Source organism: Trachurus trachurus, assembly GCF_905171665.1.
Source record: "Trachurus trachurus genome assembly, chromosome: 23".
Lineage (NCBI taxonomy): Eukaryota > Metazoa > Chordata > Actinopteri > Carangiformes > Carangidae > Trachurus > Trachurus trachurus.
This window is the reverse complement of record NC_139912.1, coordinates 18,276,727-18,298,227: the sequence shown is the minus strand read 5'-3', so window position 1 is coordinate 18,298,227 and position 21,501 is coordinate 18,276,727. Positions and strand designations below refer to the sequence as shown.

At 42.6% G+C, this 21,501-nt stretch overlaps 1 protein-coding gene and 1 long non-coding RNA gene across 3 annotated transcripts; both read right to left on the bottom strand.

Annotated features, from left to right (window-relative positions):
* Positions 1-3,744: 3,744 nt before the first annotated feature.
* rbm17 (RNA binding motif protein 17) lies at positions 3,745-16,549 on the bottom strand. Of its 2 annotated transcripts, XM_083999655.1 has the most exons (13): positions 16,411-16,549; positions 15,937-16,081; positions 15,633-15,749; positions 14,686-14,852; positions 14,459-14,571; positions 14,046-14,096; positions 13,566-13,704; positions 12,877-13,028; positions 12,561-12,611; positions 8,939-9,015; positions 7,972-8,070; positions 7,811-7,883; positions 3,745-4,017 (listed from the first exon to the last, which is right to left on the bottom strand). In XM_083999655.1, the coding sequence occupies exons 2-13, from the start codon at positions 16,057-16,059 to the stop codon at positions 3,914-3,916; spliced, it is 1,266 nt and encodes a 421-aa protein (XP_083855781.1). In that variant the 5' UTR covers positions 16,060-16,081; positions 16,411-16,549; the 3' UTR covers positions 3,745-3,913. The 2 variants fall into 2 exon arrangements, with proteins under 2 accessions (XP_083855781.1, XP_083855782.1); XM_083999656.1 differs by lacking the exon at positions 12,561-12,611.
* A 901-nt stretch (positions 16,550-17,450) lies between these two features.
* Positions 17,451-21,225, bottom strand: LOC311006739. Its single transcript, XR_014596392.1, has 3 exons — positions 21,044-21,225; positions 18,409-18,750; positions 17,451-17,867 (listed from the first exon to the last, which is right to left on the bottom strand). It is a non-coding gene; the product is annotated as an uncharacterized lncRNA (long non-coding RNA).
* Positions 21,226-21,501: the final 276 nt, after the last annotated feature.

Sequence of the window (21,501 nt, the reverse complement as noted above, 5' to 3'; positions counted from 1 at the left end):
TGATAACGATAATGATGATGTGGATGTTATTTCGACATCAGCTGTCTGTCTGATTCAAAACCGACACATTAATGTTTAAACGCAGGTTGCGTCTCTTCAGATGGAGCCTGTGCGTCTACGTGCCGCTGCAGCACGCGCCCTGCGACGCTTCCTCTCTCCGTCTGTCCTGTTGAGTCATAATGGACTTTATCACACACTACTAATGCAGTTTCAACTTTCAAAAAACCCAAATTGACCAAAGATTGTTCTTATATGAGTGTCACAAAGAGGGCCAGACTCCCTCGATGGGTTTAATTGAAATCAGCTCTTAGCCTAATATAGAGTTTGATTGACAGCTCAGGGACCGGGGAGGTGTGATGATCACCTCCAGTCAAATAATGTACACCACGCTTTCTGTAGAGAGGGATTCATAAGTGTGGATCATGCGCGCGCACAAACACGCGCATATTTTGCATAAAAAAAATAAACAGATTGATAATTAAGAACTTGGCTGATGATCAAATCCTCATTAAACTTACTGCTGTCAAGCATCTTGCAGCTTTCAAAAAGATGTTTTATATAAAGATTTCAACTGTGGGTGACCTGACTTTATTGCACTGTAAAAAAAAAAAAAAAAAACTTGACCTCCCTCCAACCTTTTACCAAAAACCTGATTCCTGTTTACTCAACGGACTAGGATCAGTGATAAACTGGTTTCTTTGAACCACTGGAACAAAGAGCAGCTTACAGAGAGAAGACAATGGCAGTGCCACTGTGATATTGATGTCGTACGTCCTTGTGTTCTGCAGTTGCTTTCATCAGGACAACAGGAGGCAGAAGACATTTTAGGGGCGTTTGGACTTGGACGAGCTCAGGTTGTGACCTCTCACTCTGAGGGACTGGGACGTGTCTCAGTCTGAAGTGAAAGTGTTGATGGAGAAACTGTCATTGTGAAAGTAAAACAGTGTCTTTTGTTCGTTCTGATAGTGAACCACAGTGAAGATAAAGATTGGGAACACGGACGGAGTCTCTGGGTTTTACAGTCACGTTCGTGGAAGGAGAGACAAGGCTCAAGGACTCAGGGACGGGGTCCTCTATGGTGGACCATGACACAGGTTCAGGCTATGGATCCTTACTGTTCCTGAGGACACCTATTATTTACTTCATTGTGTCCAACATGTTTCATTTTCTTATCTGATTATCCACTATCTTTAAATTTGGGACACTATATAAGACAAACAGAATGTGATTTGCAAAATATGTAAAAACCCAATTGAAAATAGCACTTAGACTGAAACTGAGAAATCTCATTATTCTTTAAAAATGATTTCCCCACTTTGAATTTGATACCAGCAACATGTTTGAGAACAGTTGGGTCCCGTTTGCCACTCTCTTGCATCAGCTTCTCTTTTAACAAGTGTTTAGGATGTGAAAAGAGCAGCTACTGTCATTCTGAAAGTTGGACTTTAGTTTCTAGATCTGGTTATATATATGTTTATATTCACTTTCCTTTTTTGCACGGTTTCTATTTGTAGATGCAATGACTAAGCAAAAAAATCCTGCCTGTTTTTGATGCAGTGTGATCCAACCAGCAAAGACATTGCACCATTTCCGAGAACAGTCTTTCAGTGGTGAACCCTCTTGGATGCCCTCATTGTGAGATGTTGCACCAGTTGATCTCTGTTGGCATTTCACAACATCTCCATTCCCTTGTTGCCACTGTGCCAACCGTTTTTTTTTTTTTTTTGGCTGCAAATTCAAAGTGGGCAGAGAATTTTTGAAAAAAATATTGACATGTCAGTTAGACATCTTCATGCAATTTTCAATTAAATATGGGCTTTCAATGTTTTTCATATCAGTATATTAATTTCTATTTTTGTTTCATACGGTGTCTTTTTTTTTAACCAGGGTTGTATGACAGATGATGCAAATGATACAGCTGCTTCTTCATGTTTAGTTTGGACTCAAAACTGCTTTTCTGTTTTGGAACAAATCTCCCAAAAATAGAAGTGAAACCAAATGGAGCTAAAGCCGACTTAGTGTGAGGTAATTAATATGACATCTAACAACTTATTCAATTTTCCTTTTTTGGGGGAAAAATACAAAAATACCATGTATGCGTTAATGTAATTTAGTTTGGACTGTAGTCATGCAAAACAATTGAATTTTCAAAAACTAAGGATGCATTTGGGCCTCACAGTTCTAAGGTGATAACATACAAGTAGCTGCAAATGGTATTCACATCTTCTACAGTGGCCACAGAGGGTTTGTAGTCTCTCTCTTACTTCCAACAAGAAAATGCTCTTTCACCTGTAATCACTGCTCTACCTCAGGTTTCAACCCTGAACTACTTGTGCACTCTGACCTTCCTTCTGTATTGGATCATCAAATATAATCAGTTGTTGTTTTTAAGCACCTGTGTTCTATGAATGTGTTCTGCTACCTGCATTTACCATCATGCATCACAGTGCTCAATGTGTTCAAGTGAGTGAAAATGTGTTTGGAGCTTCATAAAAAGTTGAAATGAGCTCTGCAACTTGTGTATAACCAGCTGAACACTTTATGGTTTCACCACAAGGTAATACATTTGTTCAGACCACTGAGGATTTTGGATTAAGTGTTCATTTTAAGCCGTGCTTCACCCTGATTTTTCGAGTCTTTGGTGTATCGTCCTCAGCAGAGACCGGACTCATCATATCCAGGTCAGCCTGCAGGACCTGCCCTCGCACACACACACATTTACACATTTACACATTTACACACGTGACCTCTGGTGACATCCAGCCACTTTAAGCCACGAGCGCTGTGACCCTTCGACCTCATCCCGTCTCATGCCCGCTGGTATTTAGGTCAGGGTTTAATGGGCCACTGACTGGCCAACCACACCGCTCCACTCTGCTGTGCATGTTCATGACATGCTCTCGCCATCAGCCTCCCGTCTGGTTCCTGCATGTAAACACATACACATGCTCACACACACCACTGCTACAGTAAAGGTTCCACTGTCGCCATAACAAAGCTACTTACCCTGACATCTGCATGGACGCTGGTAGTAGTTTTTTTTTTTGCCATCTTCACTCATTCAGCTTTTTATCTCTCTGCCATGACCTTTATTTTGTAGGTACAGCTTTTCAAAGTAAAAGACTTTGCATTTAAATCAACAGGAGTAATATCAGATGTTTTCCTCTGAGCAGGTCATCTTCACTCCACTGGAGCAGGATATTTCAGACACACACCTCCCTGACCTTTGACCCCTGCAGCCTTACAATATGAATTACAGAATGAAATCTTTGAAATGGGCCCCCTCCTCTTATTTCCGATTCTCCGATCTGAACTAAACCTGCTCCATGGGGACGCCTCCTCCAAGGGCCCGCTCTGTGCACTTACATAAGTTCTGAATGAGGCTGGGACTGTGCTCACCGTCCCAGTCCCCTTCCCATAATCCATCAGGGCTAAATTAAGACGATGTGGCACTGGGGATACGGTCGCACTACTGCAGAGCCGGTGTTATGTCAGACGAAATTCAGAGGAAAACTAGGCTTCTTGGATGATGCAAGCTGGTCCATAACAGGATGTGAACAAGTTTCTAGTTGGATTTATGATTTAGCCAGAAAGTGTTTATATATTTGTGAAATATTATTACGGGAAAACCAGTGCAGCCCAGTCACCATGACTGTGCTCATTTTTGATGTTGAACTTCATAGAACAGGTTCAAAAGAAGAAAAATCTGCAGATAAATAATAATAAAGAAAACAGGAAATCTGACAGATTTTAAACAGTTTATTTTATCTTGACATAATATCATCACAGGGAAAAAGAAACCAGCAATAATCTAAAGGCTGGATCGCCAGACACTTTGCTGCTCTTCAGGAAACGTAAAAAAAAAAGAGGTTTATGTACACATCGGGAGTTGGTGCGGTTTCCCATGGCGACATCAGACCTGTTCGCCGAGATCCAAAATCCGAAACTTGTCTAGATTGTAGAAGCAGGCCTTGACGACCCGGCCGCCGAAATACCGTCCGTTCAGATCCACCACGGCTGCAGAGGAGGGAGAGACAGACGGTTGAGGTCAGACTGTACCCAGGACACAGATAAACCTCTCAACAACAGGATTTATTACAGAAAAACACAAAATCCCCATTCTCATACTCGTACGTGTCCCAGAGTGCCTTTTGACAAGCTGCTGTGAAGAGGCATTGGTGTGTGTGTGTGTTGTGTTGTAAGGAGGGTGGTGTGTGTTTCACTCCTCGACCATGGGTCAGTCCCTGAATGAACAAACGCACAGAGACGCTCAGAGTCGGAAGCTTCATCTCATTTATTCGAAACATAAAAACGTGATGTGTAGACAGGGATTCATATTTTTAGTCTGGATCATCTGAGGTTAATCCCACCGCCCACGGTGTTCACTGTGACAGGAAGCCAAAACAAAACAACATGTGGCCCGTGTGGAAATTTTACAAAGTGTATGAGACTTAAATATAATGACTGGTGTCAGCCTGTCTCATAGATTATTGGTTTTGGCAACAATAAAATGTGATTTAACAGCAAAGACCAAACTAAACAAAGCCAAGGCTGAATCATCTCTCCTTGTAGGGCGATTCTGATATGTGTGAAATAAACACAAAGCCACACAGTGAGAGTGATGATGATGCTCTGGCTTTCTTGGAAAGAGAGAGCCTTGACATCAGCGCGTCTTCTCAGGATTGTTGCAGCATCACACAGTGACAGCTGTCCTGTGGAGACGCCAAGGTAACCTTCCTTTAAGATACTCTGTGCACGCTGCGTCCTGTCTGACAGCGTCGACGTTATCAGTCACATGAACGGCCTCCTGCTGTTTCTGTGTGTCCTGATCCAATGGGTTGACCTGGGGGGACACTGTAGGACCGGACCGGACAGGACAGGACAGGACACCGTCATGCAGCGCCTTCATTCGTGTGTGTGCACATCAGCTCCACTATCTCCACACTGACCGTACAAAACCAAGCTGTTTGTATCGTGTTGGAAAAACTGTTCATTTGAATTAAAGGTCCTGTGTGTAAAATGGGGTAAAATCGTCACATCCAGTGTTCAGATTCGCTGGATGTGACGAGCGAGCGAGCAGCGCTCACCCCTCCCGTCAGCAAAGTGACGGTGGCCTCCGAGGACAAAAAAACTTTTTTTTTTACCACGACTGGGACGACTGAGAGTATTTCAGTAGCATGGAGCAATGAGGTGACGATCTAAACCATTTTACAATGCTGTCTGCTGTTTCCTCCTCCTTCTTCTTTCCTTCCGTGGTTTATTTATACGCGCATAATTCGCGAAACATGCGCTGACTGGCTGGATTTTCCGTTCAGGCTGCCGTACAAACATGGCAGCGCACTCACTAAAGCAAGATCCTTGCTACATAAAAGAATAATTATAAGGCTACGAAAACCAAACTAATTTTATTTTATAGTGATGATTATAAACTCATACAAATATATTCATGGGTAGTATACTCAGATTTTGCCAATAAAGCTTGACAAATGTTACACACTGGACCTTTAACAAAAACTAAATAAATTAAAGCGGAACTATCAAGTCCGTCACTTTTTCTACATTTTGGTCTCTTTTTTCTCTACAGAGCTCCCCTACAGTTTTAGAGTGCAGATTTTCACTGTTGAAAAAACTTTTGTTTTCAATGAAGCCAGCGAGAAGGCAGTCTATAAACCGAGGTGGGAAATGTTATGTGTATATTTGTGTAGTCTTGTCTGTCATAAACAAGAGATTAGGGATTACTGGGCATATTTGTATCATAGTGCCGTAAAGCAGTCCATGTGTCTTGTGAGACGAGAGCTGGGACACCGGGTCGGAGGCTCTGATCTTATGAGGTTGGTTTTCAGCCAAGAGACGCTAGGTAGAGAGAGCCTCCATTCTCCCTGTAACAAGTCATTTAACCATCACAATTACTCCGAAGCTGTTAAATTGAGGTAAAAATCTTGCATAGTTCCTCTTTAACAGGAAATGTATTTAAAATAGGTCGAAGGTGAGAAACCATGAGTCACAGAGAGAAACCAGGTTGACTGGGACTGACCCTTTGTGTTATCAGTTCATCTTTAACAACAGAGGTCGTCTCCACCTTGTTGCCGTGTGCACCTGACCTCTGTCCTCCATACGGAGGAATGGCCCGTTACACCATCATTGTCGCCATCGTCATCGTCATCATCATCATCATCCTCCTCAGTATAAACCCATCGGACTGTCGTTCTGCGAGCGTCTGTCCCGCTTTCTTGGAGTGGTGATGTAAGCGCGGTTGTGTCGGTGCCGCAGGGAGACGGCTGGGTTGCTGGGCCACGTATGATGTAACACCGCAGGGAGACGAGTCTCACCTTGTTTCTGATCTGGGCCGACCCATTTAGGATGGGACACACTTTCACCCATATTATTGGAGCAGTTACACAAGGATGGGAGGAAAGGGAAGCGATTACATAAAACTGATCTTCAAACCATCAAACACCCGGTTGCACTTTCAGAATGACTCTGACTTTGCTTTCTGCATCCGTCCACGTCTGTCCTCGAGACATGACAGTGTTTCTTGTCCATCCTCTACCCAAGGTGCACTGTGTATTGGGACACCGGCTCCTACATTTGGTCCTGTGTTTGGTCCGGTGAACATTCACACGAAGCTCGGATGGTCACCATGGAAACGGATGGTCACCATGTCAGATTTAACGATCACAGTGACATCAATTCTTGCCGTGTCTTCATCAATCACCAATCACGACCGATCGCGACCCTGCACGAGTTCATAGGTCATCGGGGAGGCGTCACAACAAACTGTCAATCATGGTTACCATAGCGCAGTGTGTGGTGCTAGCGGACAGAGTGAATGTGTTCATCTCATTCACTTACATTGTGTACATGAAGCGAGCTTAACGCTGTGTAAACAATGCGTCAGGGCGCTCTGTCATCGTCAGACAAGGTGAAGAAATTCAAAAACACGCTAGACTTTCCATCGGGGCGTCGCAAAATTGCTGATCGTCAGTTATGTTACACTACATATGTGTTTTTCATTTCCAACGTTCATAAATCGTGTGAAAATCGGCCTGAATTCATGTAGTCTGATCCTGCCTAAACATTTTGGGAAATTGGCCCATTGCCATAATCCCTATAGTTTTAGGAGTAGGTTCGTTACCTTTAATTGTCGGTGCAAGCTGTTTTTAGATCAGCGGAGCAGAGATGCAAGCTGCTCAGCTAACGCAATGGAGGCTCATAGGATTTCCAAGCTTTTCCTCAAAACTCATCAAATACACAATCCAACAACTCCAAAACACTCTCATGGATAAATTGGGACCTGCACATTCACCACGCTATGAGATAATAATGGAATGTTTATTAAAGGTAATGGCAATGGGCGAATTTGCCAAAATGTTGAAATAGCCCTTTAAGGTGGAAAGTGATCTAAAACTCACCCCCTGAAGGTTCAAACTAAAATGTGTGCAGAAGCTTTTCCAACTGTATCTGTGTTCATTGCACAACAACTGCAGAGTTGTGTGGATGGGGAAGAAAACACAGCAGAACAGCTGTGTTTAATGTAATGTAATGAAAATGTGGATGTAGCTCTAATTTCTGGAGAATGTCTTATTTCCCTATAAAAGAACAGATTTCCCAGGATGTTTGTTCCTAAAGTAGCATAGCAGAAAAGTCTCACAGAGCTTGTGTAAAATAAATGGTGGATGGAGAAGTTAATGACATAGCTTCTCCACCTGTTTAAATCTTGGCTTTTGATGTCACTCAGAGCTACGACTGTGATTTTCAGCTCCAGTAAAATGCGCCTCGCTTTGCGGCGGGACGACAAGAAGACACTGACCTTTGATGGCCGACTCCACCCGCTCAAACTCCAGAAATATCCTGACAGCTTCGTCATCCAGAACTTCTGCGATCTGAGAGGGACAGAGGGAGTTTGTGATCGTCCCATCTGACAACTTTACGACAATATCGGGGTCAAGTCCGGCGCTTCGTGTCCCTCACCTCAAAAATGACGCACTTCACCACTTTGCCGTATTTCTCACACTCCTCCTTCGTCTCTCCCTCCAGGTCTTCGTCCACCTCTCCTCGGCCCACCATGTTCTACCAGACAGACACATACGGATGAAGGCAACATGGATGATAATAAAATTATTTTTTTACATTTATACATTCATTTTGTAATTGAATAATCTTACACCATCTGAAACAATCCACCCTTTTGTTTGTTATTCTCAACTAGAGGAAAAAGCTGTTTTACCCACTAACTGTTATTAAGATAATAACATATCACGACAAATAAACAGATACTGGATTGTTTCAGTGAACGTCTTCTAGCAGAGCTGCACAGAATTAAATTTAAATTTTAATGGCCAAGTGTAATACATCCAAACAGTGGGAGCTGCCAAAAAAAAAAAAAAAGCCTGTTGCAACTTTTTTGAACAGAACATCACCTTCTTTGTACCAGGACCTCCTCATGGACAGATTAAGCACTGCTGATGTTTATATCAAAATAGTCTATATATCATGCATTATTAGAAAACAAAGGAATTCTATGTAAAATCTGATGTGAGCACCCCCATTTGGTCAGAATGGTACAATCTTTTTTTTAATATTATCATTACAACTGAAATCAGAGTCAGAGTGTCAGAGTGCTGATCTGGATCTACTGCAGGGTTCACACTCTGTATGGTGACGTCACACAACCTGACAACAAATAACACAACTAGCCCTTTAACCCCCTTACCGCCCACATTACTTTCACTTACTGTATCATTTACATGCTTTTTAATGTTTTGGATTTGTGATCTATTATTATTTTCATATTGGATATTGCAAATTCTGATTAATTCAGTTATTCTTACTATTGTATGTGTTATACATTTGATATATTTACAGAGACACTGCTCTTAAACCTGGAGTGTTCTTGTATCTCACTGAGATCAATGTCTGCACATGCATACACACATACCCTGAGCAGGACCACCTTGGTGGGGTTCTTGAGGATCTCTGTGAGGGGGTTTGCCTCCGTCTTCTTGGAGGAGTCGGCTGGGTGGATGGAAACATATTGCAGGTTAATGTTTGTCTTTCTTCACTGGATGGAGCAACTGAAGCAGAACAACAAACTGTATCTGGTTGCAGTGTTCCAGACAAAGAGCTCAATCCAACACGTGTGATAAATGAAACTATTTGTCATCTTTTCTCTAAATGCAGTCGAAAGCCACGGCTCTGTGTTTGCTGAGATAATGCACTATCTGCTTTCTCAGCAGTGGTGTTGGTGTTTTTTTTTATTGTGTCACGCACGTGGCTGAGTAACTACTGTAAATGGGTCAGAGGTGCAGGCGTTCCATTAACGGTCAGTTGTCCTGGAAAACTGACAATGCAGCAGAGGATACCGACACATATACTGTAGGTACATATTTATGCTGTACATGCAGCACGGCTCAGTCTTCAGCCTCTGGTTACTCACACACCAACCTGTCATCAGACTGCTGATCAGAGGACATGCCGTCATTAAGACTCATTTTTATCTGAAGTGAGAACAGGACGACATCTAACAGGGTCTGTATACCACGGAGATAACAGGTTCACTCAGCAGTGATCAACCATGACACGTAGTGGCCAAACCGCGCCACTGCAGAGGGAAAACCTCACTCCAGCTCCCACTACAAGTGTGGGTTCTACCTGTTAGATCAGTTTTTACAGTTTGATCAACATGATGATCCTCTAATCAATGGTTTTCAAAGTGGGGTCCGGGGACCCCTAGGGATCCTTAAGAGGGTTCAAGGGGGTCCCCAACTTTTTCTTGAAATTTTACCACTTTTTTCTATTTTTTTTCCCCTTTTTTTCTAAATTTTTGCCACTTTTTCTGTTTTAGAAATCTTACCAACTTTTTCTACGTAGAATTATTTTTGAGAAATTCTACCACTTTTTTCTTGAAAATGTGTAACTTTTTTTCTTTTTTAGAAATCTTACCACTTTTTTCTAAAATTTATTTTAAAAACTTTTTTTTGGGAGAATTTTTATCACTATTTTCTAGAAATGTTTAAACGTTTTTAGAGAAATTGTACCACTTTTTCCAGAAATTTCTCTACAATATTTCCACAAATTCACGCCATTGGCCCTAATTTGAACGTATACTAAAAAAGTAATGTTCTTCAGTCTCAATATTTGTGTATTTCTGGTGTTTGCTTCAAAATTTTGTCCAATGGGGGGTCGGTGGTCTAATTTGTGTCAATTTAGGGGTTGTGAAAATGCCATGACAACACAACACCGGGCAGTAAACCTGGAGGCCAGGTAGGTTAAGCTGTAACAGGCTCTGCCTCGGTTTCTCCCTGCTCCTATCAGCATGCAGGTGTCAGCAGCACACATCAAGACAGGAGCTTCTTCTGTCTTGTTACTGTTGCTAACAAACCTGCCTCAAACAAATCTAATCTTTATCGACATTTGCCAGCACAGTGTCAGGTCGTGGCTGATGACTGGACCGTACAGTGTGAGCATGTAAAGTTTAAACTGTGAGCATTGGCTTGACATTGCAGACGGTTTACAGTCACAGTTTGAATTGGTATTAAATAACAACATTTCTAACCCTAACCCTCTTTTCCCAGCTTCAGTGTTAACTCTAAACAGAGAGAAAAAGCTGGCGTGGCTCTGTCAAAAAACATCAACCTACACCTCCGTGCACCTCGGACATTCACTAATCGTTTCCAGGGAGCAACAACATGTGACTGAAACATGAAGCCAGCGATGGAATGTGAAAACCTGCAGCCCCTGTGGTTCCACCACTCTTTACTTTACAACAGAAATAAACATGTTTACAGCCTGATAAAACAGTCTGAGTCTCTAATTTCCTCATTTCATTCAACTGTTTATACAACTCACCTGCTCCATTAAGACTAAAAGTTATCAACAAAGATCCTCTACTCTGACAAGATGGCTCGCTACAAGCTGCGCCAATGATATGAAACGGTTAACACTTCCTGTCTCCTAAGTGGGTGTGGTTGCCTGTATCCCTACCTTGTTGTGAACGCGTGTGGGGATGGTTAAAGTTGTCAGTAGAGGTAGGTGAGCTATTTATATTGTCTTCTGCTGACATTAGATATGTACACAGCTAACAGTCATATTTAGCATCACCAAAACGCGTTAACGTTAGTTGATGTTACCTCGGAGATGTGTGCTAGATCTCCCGAGAGAGTGAGACAGAGACAGGTCTTGAACAAAGTTCATTTTCTCCTGTTTGTCCATCTGACATTTGCCATTTCATTGTCAAAATGTTCAGATGAGATGTGGATTGTGAAAAATGAGTCCAATGTTTACTTCAGTGACTATGGGGCGAAAGAATCGACCATAATCTGTGTTCATGTTCACCTCTCCCATTGGAGTCAATAGAGTCAAGACCTGCTGCTGATACAGGAAACTGAATCGTAATGAGGCGTCTTGTTTCTAAACCGTCTTTGGTATCAATCTTCTCACTGAACTCTCCATCAGGGACATTGTGTTAGAAGAAAAGTGCACATGCAGGCAAGTAAGAGCAGTGAGAAAAGGAAGATAACACACTAATAACACTTTTTTCATGTGGTCAACTGAAACCAAACCTACAACATGTACAGACTGCAGCGTTAGTGTGGACAGGACTAACACACATCCAGCAGGAAACCATGCACCACTACCTCCGTCAACACTACAGACACACTGCCTCAGCGGTAACAGTTGGAATCGACTCAACTTAAAGGGACAGTTCAACATTTTGGCAAATTGGCCCATTGCCATAATCTCTATAGTCTTATAGGTTTGTTAACTTTAATTGTCGGTGCAAGCTATTTTTAGATCAGCAGGGTAGAGCTGCTTGCTGCTCAGAGCTAGGCTACAGAGGCTCATGGGATTTCTTGGTTTCCCTCAACAAACTCATCAAACAAACGCTATGAGATAATAACAGAACGTTACGAGACAGAGTTGTTTCCGAGGTAAATACAGAGACTACATGTTGAAAAACTGCCCCGATGGACATGCGCTTCAGTGGTTTTGCATGAATTTACCTCTAAAAACAACTCTGTCTCGTAACGTTGTGTTATTATCTCATAGCGTGGTGAATGTGCAGGTCACAACTTGTCCACCAGAGCGTTTTGGAGTTGTTGGATTGTGTATTTGATGAGGGAAAGAAATCCCACTAGCCTCCGTAGTGTAGCTCTGAGCAGCTCGCGGCTCTGCTCTGCCGCTCTAAAAATAGCTTGCACCGACAATTAAAGTTAACGAACCTATAAGACTATAGAGATTATGCCAATGGGCCAATTTGCCAAAATGTTGAACTGTCCCTTTAAGTTGAGTCGATTCCAACTGTTACCGCTGAGGCAGTGTGTCTGTAGTGATGATATGGCTATAGGGATTATGGCAATGGGCCAATTTGCCAAAATGTTGAACTATCCCTTTAATACAGGCATACAGTGTCACTGTGTTCACTCTGTTTACTGGGAGTGAAAGTAGATCTAAAAAAACAAACAAAAAAACACATGCAAACACACTTCTAGCCAGGAGAGTAAATTAGTGGGATGGCACATTCTGCATGTGGGAGAGAGAGAAATGGAATGGAGGCCAACCTGCAGAGCCTCCGCCTGAAGTCTCACCGACACCTGACAAGCTGGACCCTGCTGCTCACACACACACGCACGCACGCACGCACGCACACACACACACACACACACACACACGTGTACACAAGATGAAAAAAGTAGAAAATGTGCACAGAGTCACAGTCAATCAGCTGAGTGATGAAAAAATGGCACTAATGAGTGTAAAGCAGAAACCAAATACCACACAGAATAAAACACAAGAGATGACGCGAGGGCCCCTCGGCTGATCACAGGAACAGTGTATTAATGATGACAAGAGAATGTTAGCGTGTAAAATACTCACGTTTTTCTGCAGCGTCTCCTATGATGATCTTCCCTCCCCTTTTGCTGGTCTTTTCCACCGACAGTGCCGTGCTGAGCCCCTGCTCGTGCTTCCCCAGTCCCTGGCCCTCTTTGAAGCCGTACTTCTGCATGATCTTGTGGGCCACCGTACCTCTGAGGGAATCAACAGGAGGGAAAACGTTCTGCGTTTAGAAAGCAGTAAAGCCGTTTGTCCTGGCTCATTCACCACCACACTTCTGACAACATTTGAACAGTTCAGTTAAATCAATTCATGTTCACCGTAGGACATTTGTAAAAAGAGCAAATTAAGTTATAACATGCAAGACACACACATACAAGTGAGCAATCAAACTATTGCTTTTAATTATAGTTATTCCTTGACAAAAAAAATCCCTATAGTTTTAGGAGTAGGTTTGTTACCTTTAAATGTCAGTGCAAGCTATTTTTAGAACGGCGGAGCAGAGCCGTGAGCTGCTCAGAGCCGTGAGCTGCTCAGAGCTAAATAATGAACACTGGCGCATACAACTTTAATCTGCTTATTTTCAATGAAGGTTACAAAAAATATTTAACTGAAATAAGTTACATTTCTAATTATTGTTACTAACATATTTCACAATTTCAATAGGGGACCTGTTGTGTGTCTGTTTCTGTATGTGTGTGTGTGTGTGTGTGTATTCGTGTGTGTCCCACCCCATGTTGGCCAGGAAGGAGCTGGTGGGTCCGGGCGGTGAGCGCGGCCGGTCTGCGTCTTCATACATCGGAGGAGGGATGGCAGCCTTGGAACCTCTGGCAGGACGACTTTCATCATCGTAGGAAAATGAAGCAGAACCTGAACACAGACAGGACCACTGATGACAGGTCGCTCCAGTCGTCTTATAATGTCAGCTCACTGTTGTCAACTTGTTGTTGTCCAGACCAGTGCACTTACCCCACATTCAGTTAGATACAGCTTAAATACATGCTTAATTAGTAAATATTGTGTAATGTTTCCCACCTCATATCATTCCCTGTTGATTCCTACTGTTTGTTTAGGAGTTTAATAAACTATTACTGATGTCACTGTTTTCATTCTAGTATATGACTACTTCATTCATACTTCCTATCAATAAGTCTCTGAGTTCATATCATGGGAATGAAAAATAAATCTAACTCTGATGGATCATCACCTACCATCTCTGTCAACAAGTGATGAAGGAGGAGCAATGGCTGCTCCACCCATACCTGAGAGAGAGAGAGAGAGAGAGAGAGAGAGAGAGAGAGAGAGAGAGAGAGAGAGAGAGAGAGAGAGAGAGAGAGAGAGAGAGAGAGAGAGAGAGAGATACACAAACACACACAGGCACAGAAAGATTTTGTTTTTGTTTTGGTTGAAACATGGCTGTCATTAAAAGCTGGGAAATGATTTGTATCATATTCAGTAATGTCTTGTTTCCTGTTTAAATCCTATTGAAAATCACACTAATGGTGTTGATCAGTCTCACACATCCCTCTGTGACCAACATAATGATTTAAACGTGATAAAAGGTCACATATCACACTGTGTAATAATAATAATAAGTTTGACCCAGGCAGTGGGAAACACTCACTTCTTTTCCTCCGCTCTTTCTCATAGTCCTCGTCCTCGTCTGACTCGCCCTCTGCTGCCGGGAAACGGGAGAAACCGCTGGGAGCTCCACCGTCGTGCCTGTCTTTTCTCTTTCTGCAACACACCAAGCCTCAGAATCAGACAGGAGCTGGGTTTCTGTTTTAGTTTCTGACAAATACATAATCACACGTCATGTTTTGAACGCTGTGTGAACACACATGACCGTACTTCTCTCGCTCCTCGATTTCCTTCTGCCTCTCCTGCTCCCTCTGCCTCTGTCGTTCTTCCCGGTGTCTCTTCACCACCTTCTCGTAGTCGTTGGGGAACATTGGGTCGTACTCGTCTGCCAATGGGATCAGCACATCGCCGGAGGAGAAACCACTGGGCACAGGGTCCTGAAACAACAGGAAATAACACTTAAGATGCTGTTCAGAGAAAAGGTGAAAGTGTTTGCACAGCTGCATCACTACCACACACAGTTCTGATTTCTATCATTTTCAACACTAACAATTATTTTCCTTCTGAATCTTTGATTTAAGGGATAGTTCAACATTTTGGCAAATTCGCTTTTTGCCAGAGTCCCTATAGTTATAGGAGCTTACCTTTAATTATCGGTGCATGTTGTTTTGAGATCAGCGGGGCAGAGACGCGAGCTGCTCAGCTAACACAGTGGAGGTGAATGGTACAGGTCCCCTCATCAAAAACACAATGCAACAACGCTCTCGTGGACAAGTTGTGACCTGCACATTCACCACGCTATGCAATAATCATGTAACATTATGACACATGAAGCAAATACTCAGAACTATTTGTGTTTTTGAAATCACTCCGCCCAGCAGCCGTGTCTGCAATGTAGTTCCGGCTACACATTTGCCTCGAAAACAACTCCATCTCGTAATGTTGCATTATTATCTCATAGTGTGGTGAATGTGCAGGTCACAACTTGTCCTCCAGAGCGTTTTGGAGTTGTTGGATTGTGTATTTTGATTCGTTTGATTGTGTTCGCTGAGCAGGTAGCTCAAAACAACATGCACCAGTAATTAAAGGTAATGAACCTACTGCCAGACTATAGAGATTAATGCAGTTAGGTGAATTTGCCAAAATGTTTAACTATCCCTTTAAGATCCAATGCTACTGAATTGAAAGAAAACCAGTGGAGTCAGCTGAGCCTGTACCTTCAGTCCAGCAGCAGCGTGTGGGGGAGTGTCAATGATCTGTCGTTCATCACTGGAGCCTCCTCTTTTCAGATCGATGACAGGAGCCAGGACAGTGGTCTGCTTCATCCGCTGGGTCTGCCAACACACACACACACACACACACACACACACACACACACACACACACACACACACACACACACACACACACACACACACACACACACACACACACACACACACACACAGCCATCACTGATCATGTGCACGTTTGGGTTGTGTGTTCTCGTTGCCGGTGCATCCATGTGAGTATGGAGCCTACCTTAGCCTGGGTCAGAGCCGCCTTCTTCACCTTCAGCTGGGACTGCAGCAGCTTGAAGTTCTTGGACCATCCTTCGGTCTTGGTGTCACTGGCGGCCACACCGAGGTCATCATACAGAGACATTGTTGTCCACCAGCCGGTGCTCCTGTAACACACACACACACACGAGCATCATTACTTCTGCCAAAACAGGAATGCATTGAGCCTGTAACTCAGAAACACGTCAGGGTCACCCACTACACATTTCTTACATTGTTTACAACTTCAGGACGGCGCCATATTATTAAGTAAGCTAACACCAAACCATAGATATATACATCCATGACAAAAAACAGGCCAGGGATGTTTTCAATGACTGTCCAAGCCTCTGCTAACGTTAGCTAATGCTAACATACCTGCTTAGCACTGGCTACCTGCGGCTAGAGGCGTTACATATGGAAACGAGTCCACGGGTTTATGATGTGTTGAACGTACCGGTGTTTTCTAAATGTCCGGGTTGTGGTCTGGAGTCTCCACTGAAAGCGTTTAGCTCAACATTTGATGTCGCTCCTCGCTGAACTGTTTTTGGCTAAACGTGACAGAGGCAGCGGCACAACAACAAGGAGCCAAGCGCGACAGTCAACGACGTTAGCAAAGACACGCGCCGCTCTGTCTCCGCCCAGCGGCCGGAGGAGCACACTGCACCACCGAACAGGCTACATACAAACAATCAGAGAGCATCAATCGAATTTCAGGCAACAAAGGAATGTAGACACAGGTTAGCTGCCAAAGACAAAGTATAGTAGTCTATATACCTAGATAACATGAAAAAGATTTTTCTGCTCTCATATTGGGCCATCTCAGATGGTGACACAATTAATCTTTGAAAGCATTTTTTGGAAGGAGCTGATGTAAATTGCAGTAGCTATCACTTTACAATAACTGTCCTTATAAATGATTTAGGTTTTAAATTCCTCTGAGAACTGTGAATAAGAGAATAATAACTTCTTTATAATTGTTTATTTATGCTCCATAAAGTGTTAACAATTGAGCTAATTACCTAATTTACAAAACCATATAATCCTCTTATTTTAAAGTGCTGTCCATTTCCCAGTCAATTATGCACAATAGCTTGTGTAATGTTTCTCATGGTGCTGGACTCCGTCCTGTTTGAGAAAACGTCTTCTGGCCCTTGTGGCATGGACATATCCTTTGCTTCATCTGTGGTCGTTTCCTGTGTTGATCTGAACACTGTGTTGATCTGAACACTGTATTACTGTATACTGTATTGTATTACTCGAATTAAGATGAAGTGTGATGATGATGATTTTGACATGCCCGAAATAAACAAATTGATTGATTGATTGACTGTAACTTAGGGGTCATATGTGTGGGTGTTGCAGGGGGCCATGTGACACTGACATGTGTGTCATGTGTGAAAGAAGTGACATTCTCTCCTGCTGAGATCGTAACATTTCTCTGTTTTTGTTACGACCAGCTCAAAGCAGCAACACATTGAGGGACACCACGCTAAGTTTGATGCAAAAAGGAAAAACATTTATAAACCCAAAGACAAAAAATAAGGGGAACACAAGAACACAAACAAAGGCTGGGATCTTGTGCCAGGGAGTTGAGAGAGAGCGAAGGTGGAGGAAAGATCTACTTCTATAGACGGAGCCCACAGCTTCATGCAGCTGCCCTCAAATCATTCCTCAGGAAACTGCGCCTTTTAAACACAGCAGGCACACATGCAAAGCAATAGCAAGATTACAATGACACGCAACAGTCTTGGAGTATCTGGTACATTGGTGCCAGTGCTCGTGGTCCAAGTTACAGAGGTGTCATGACTTAAAAGCTGGGTGGCTGACGATGTGTTGAAGCTGCTCTCTTCAGGCCAGGCTCCGTCAAACCCTCTTCAGTTACATAAGACTGTGGTGACACTGTTGGGAGACCTGAAGGCAGAAAAACAGAGAAAGTTCATTGCAAACAATGCACTGTATAACACGTTGTGTTATAAGCTGGAACTTCCTTCTGGTGGCTGGTGGGGGTTAGTCAGTCTAACCCCCCTGTGGAATAATAATTTTTTTTTCACTTTTATTTCCCAAAATCAAACATATTATGACCCTCAGTAATGCACTGCAAAATTTCAAAAACACCCAGTGCACAGTGATGCATATCAGTGTTGGGCACGTTAATTTAAAAAAGTAAGTAAGTTATAGTTAGCCTACTAGTTACCTTCTCCAACAAGTAACTGAGTTAGCAACTGAGTTACTACATAATAAAAGTAACTTATTACCAGGAAAAGTAACTGTTGCGTTACTTTTTTATTAAAAAGCTCAAATATGTCATATTACTTGGACTCGCCCCTCCAACCCCTAACCCTAACGTTTATCTGGAACTAACCAACTCACTCAAAATGTGTTCAATGTACACTTGAAAGTTGCTGTACATGTCTCTCCAAATATTAAATCCTGGGAGATGCAGTTGACGTACCTTTGACCTTCAGCTCTGTCTCTCTCCTGATGGTGCCATGGGGAAAGGTTGTTGTTTCACAGATATAGATGCCACTGTCCCATTCATTTACCACAGAAAGATGTAGATAACTGCCAATCAACTCTTTTTCTGTATTGCTCACAGCCTCTATGGTGATATTCGGCCAAAATTGATAGGCTCCATAAATCGGGTTGTACAGAGCCAGTTTTATGTCATTCTTACGCCATTCAATATTCGCAATCTTGAGATCAGTAATGTTCATAATACAGGGTAAAGTGATGTCCTCATGGCCCACCTCTGCCTCTGTTGTTTCAGAATGGTTTACCTCAACATTTGGGAGCCCTGTTGAGTAGAGGAGACAAAATCACTTTCACTTTGAAGTTGATAACACAGACTGAAATCCACTGCGATGCAGGGCTGATAAAAATCATAGCATTATACTGAGACAGTTTGTCAAACCAGCAGCCGTAACATTTAAACCCATGGTGAATATACCATCTTTACTGCTATATCATATGAGCAACAGCACGAGTGGTCCATGATTACCTTGTAGCTATAACAGAGGCATAGAGGAGGAAAGAGAAGGCCGCCGCTCCCAGTGAAGTTCCAGCCATGTTTGAGCTGACTGTATAGTAGCCTACCTTTCAGGAAATGTACCTTTGGTCAAACCACATTCTCCTGTCGTGCATCTCAAACCTGGAACTTAATACCAAGTAGGCTACTATACGCAAATTACTGTCTATAGGTCATTCTCCAAACATCTTAAAACATGGCTATTGGAAAACCAGATCTGTGATCACAACTCTGTTTGAACTGTATGTCTGTTGTGGAACTTTTGTTGGGGCACCACTTACAAATAGGTATGTTGAAATACCATTTTAGTTGGCACATGAGCAGTCTGCAATACAATCTAGCAATCCAGCATGTTTTATTATGGCATTATTCAATATAACCCTCATGTGATTCCCCAACTCCATAGTGGGTTTTTTTTTTTAAGTAATTTTGTCTGAATCTGTCTGTTTTATTTTTTATACAATAGCTACCTGCCAATGGGACAAGGGACAGAAACTAGCCTGGTGGCTACAGTCTCAGATATTTAATGTTTAAGATTTTTAATGTTCATGAATATGTATTCTACAGCTTTTAGAAATAAATAAATACATCTAAATCTAAATTTGTGCTTATGCAAAAACTTGCTGCCAAATGAATCCTGAGGGTGATACTTGTTAAAGACTACTGACATAAGTCCTCTGCCCCCTATTATTACAACAACATCCCCTTGGATGAAAGGAAGGTCAGGGTCTATTTTAGCCTGTGCCAGCAGACAACAACATGACTGATGAAGAGAAGAAGAAGAAGAAGAAGAAGAAGAAGAAGAAGAAGAAGAAGAAGAAGAAGAAGAAGAAGAAGAAGAAGAAGAAGAAACAGGCCAAACAGAGGAAAGAGGTCATAAATGTTTCATGACAAACACGAAGCCCTGTGATGTGTTCTCGCAATTATTACAGTGCTCTGAAATAGTATTTATAGTATTATACTTTTTTTTTTGCATATTTGTCACATTAGAGATCATCCAACAAAGTTTAATATTAGACAAAGATAACCCATGTAGATATAAATGCATTTTTTAAATAATGATGAAAAAAGCTATCCAAACCTGCCTGGCTCTATGTGAAAAAGTAATTGCCCCCCTCCTTGTTAAATCATGAACTAACTGATTAACCACATTTTTTGGAATCTCTCCACACCCAGGCCTGATCACTGCCAGACCTAATGAATCCACAAATCACTTCAATGGAGAGACTGAGAGATCTTAAAAAGCAACACATCATGCTGCGATCCAGAGAAATTCAAAAACTGCATTTTATAATTTTTTGCATGATGATCTGAAACATTTAAATGTGACAAATATGCAAAAAAGTAAGAAATCGTGAATGGGAAAATACTTTTTCACGGCACTGTATATGCTCAGAAGTAAATAACTAGTATGTGACTGGCAGGAGAGCAATGCCCTGATGAAGTCACTAAGGTTGAATATATGCAGTGGACAGATATAAAGTTGTTGTACATGTCTCTCCAAATATTAAATCCTGGGAGATGCAGTTGACGTACCTTTGATCTTCAGCTCCGTCTCTCTCTGCTGATGGTGCCATGGGGAAAGGTTGTAATATCACAGATATAGATGCCACTGTCCCATTCATTTACCGCAGGAAGATGTAGATAACTGCCAATCAACTCTTTTTCTGTATTGCTCACAGCCTCTATGGTGATATTCAGCCAAAATCGATGGGCTCCATAAATCGGGTTGTACAGAGCCAGTTTTATGTCATTCTTACGCCATTCAATAGTGGTAATCTTGAGATAGTCAGTAATACTGTTCATAATACAGGGTAAAGTGACGTCTTGGCCCACCTTTGCCTCTGTTGTTTCAAAATGGTTTTACCTCAACATTTGGGAGCCCTGTTGAGTAGAGGAGACAAAATCACTTAGCCTACACTTTGAAGTTGATAACACAGACTGAAATCCACTGCGATGCAGGGCTGATAAAAATCGTAGCATTATACTGAGACAGTTTGTCAAACCAGCAGCCAAAACATTTCAAACCCATGGAGCAGCAGCAGGAGTGGTCCATGATTACCTTGTATAACAGAGGCATAGAGGAGGAAAGAGAAGGCCGCCGCTCCCAGTGAAGTTCCAGCCATGTTTGATCACGATCAATCAGGCTGAATCTGTTGAGGGATTCTGCAAAGATAGAAACAGCAGTTTGTCAACTGAGGTAAAAGAGTGGGGCAGAGGCTGTGAGACAGAGGGCTGGACTGGCCATCGGGCATACCGGGCAATGCCCGGTGGGCCGTTGACCCAATGTGGGCCGATCCGGCCGGTCCGCTGTGTTTTTTTCCCCAGCGTCGACACATATTATTGGTCTATTGTTTGTCATTGTCAATCAATCATGGGCTGACATGCTCAGAGAGCCCTGACAGCGCTGTCAACACGAACCAGGGTGGGGCGGGACCTCAATGGGCCGGTGGACGGGCTGCTGTTGCTGAGCCAGTTAATGAGTAGTGAACGTCTTAGAAACAGGTCACAAAGATCTGA

Excerpts from the sequence above, each read along its gene's own strand:
- rbm17 (XM_083999655.1), bottom strand. The coding sequence starts at position 16,059 with ATGTCTCTGTATGATGACCTCGGTGTGGCCGCCAGTGACACCAAGACC. Across the intron at positions 8,071-8,938 it reads CCAAGGTGGTCCTGCTCAGG|AACATGGTGGGCCGAGGAGA; the intron begins GTATGTGTGTAT and ends TCTGTCTGGTAG. Across the intron at positions 4,018-7,810 it reads GGTGGAGTCGGCCATCAAAG|CCGTGGTGGATCTGAACGGA; the intron begins GTCAGTGTCTTC and ends CCTCCTCTGCAG.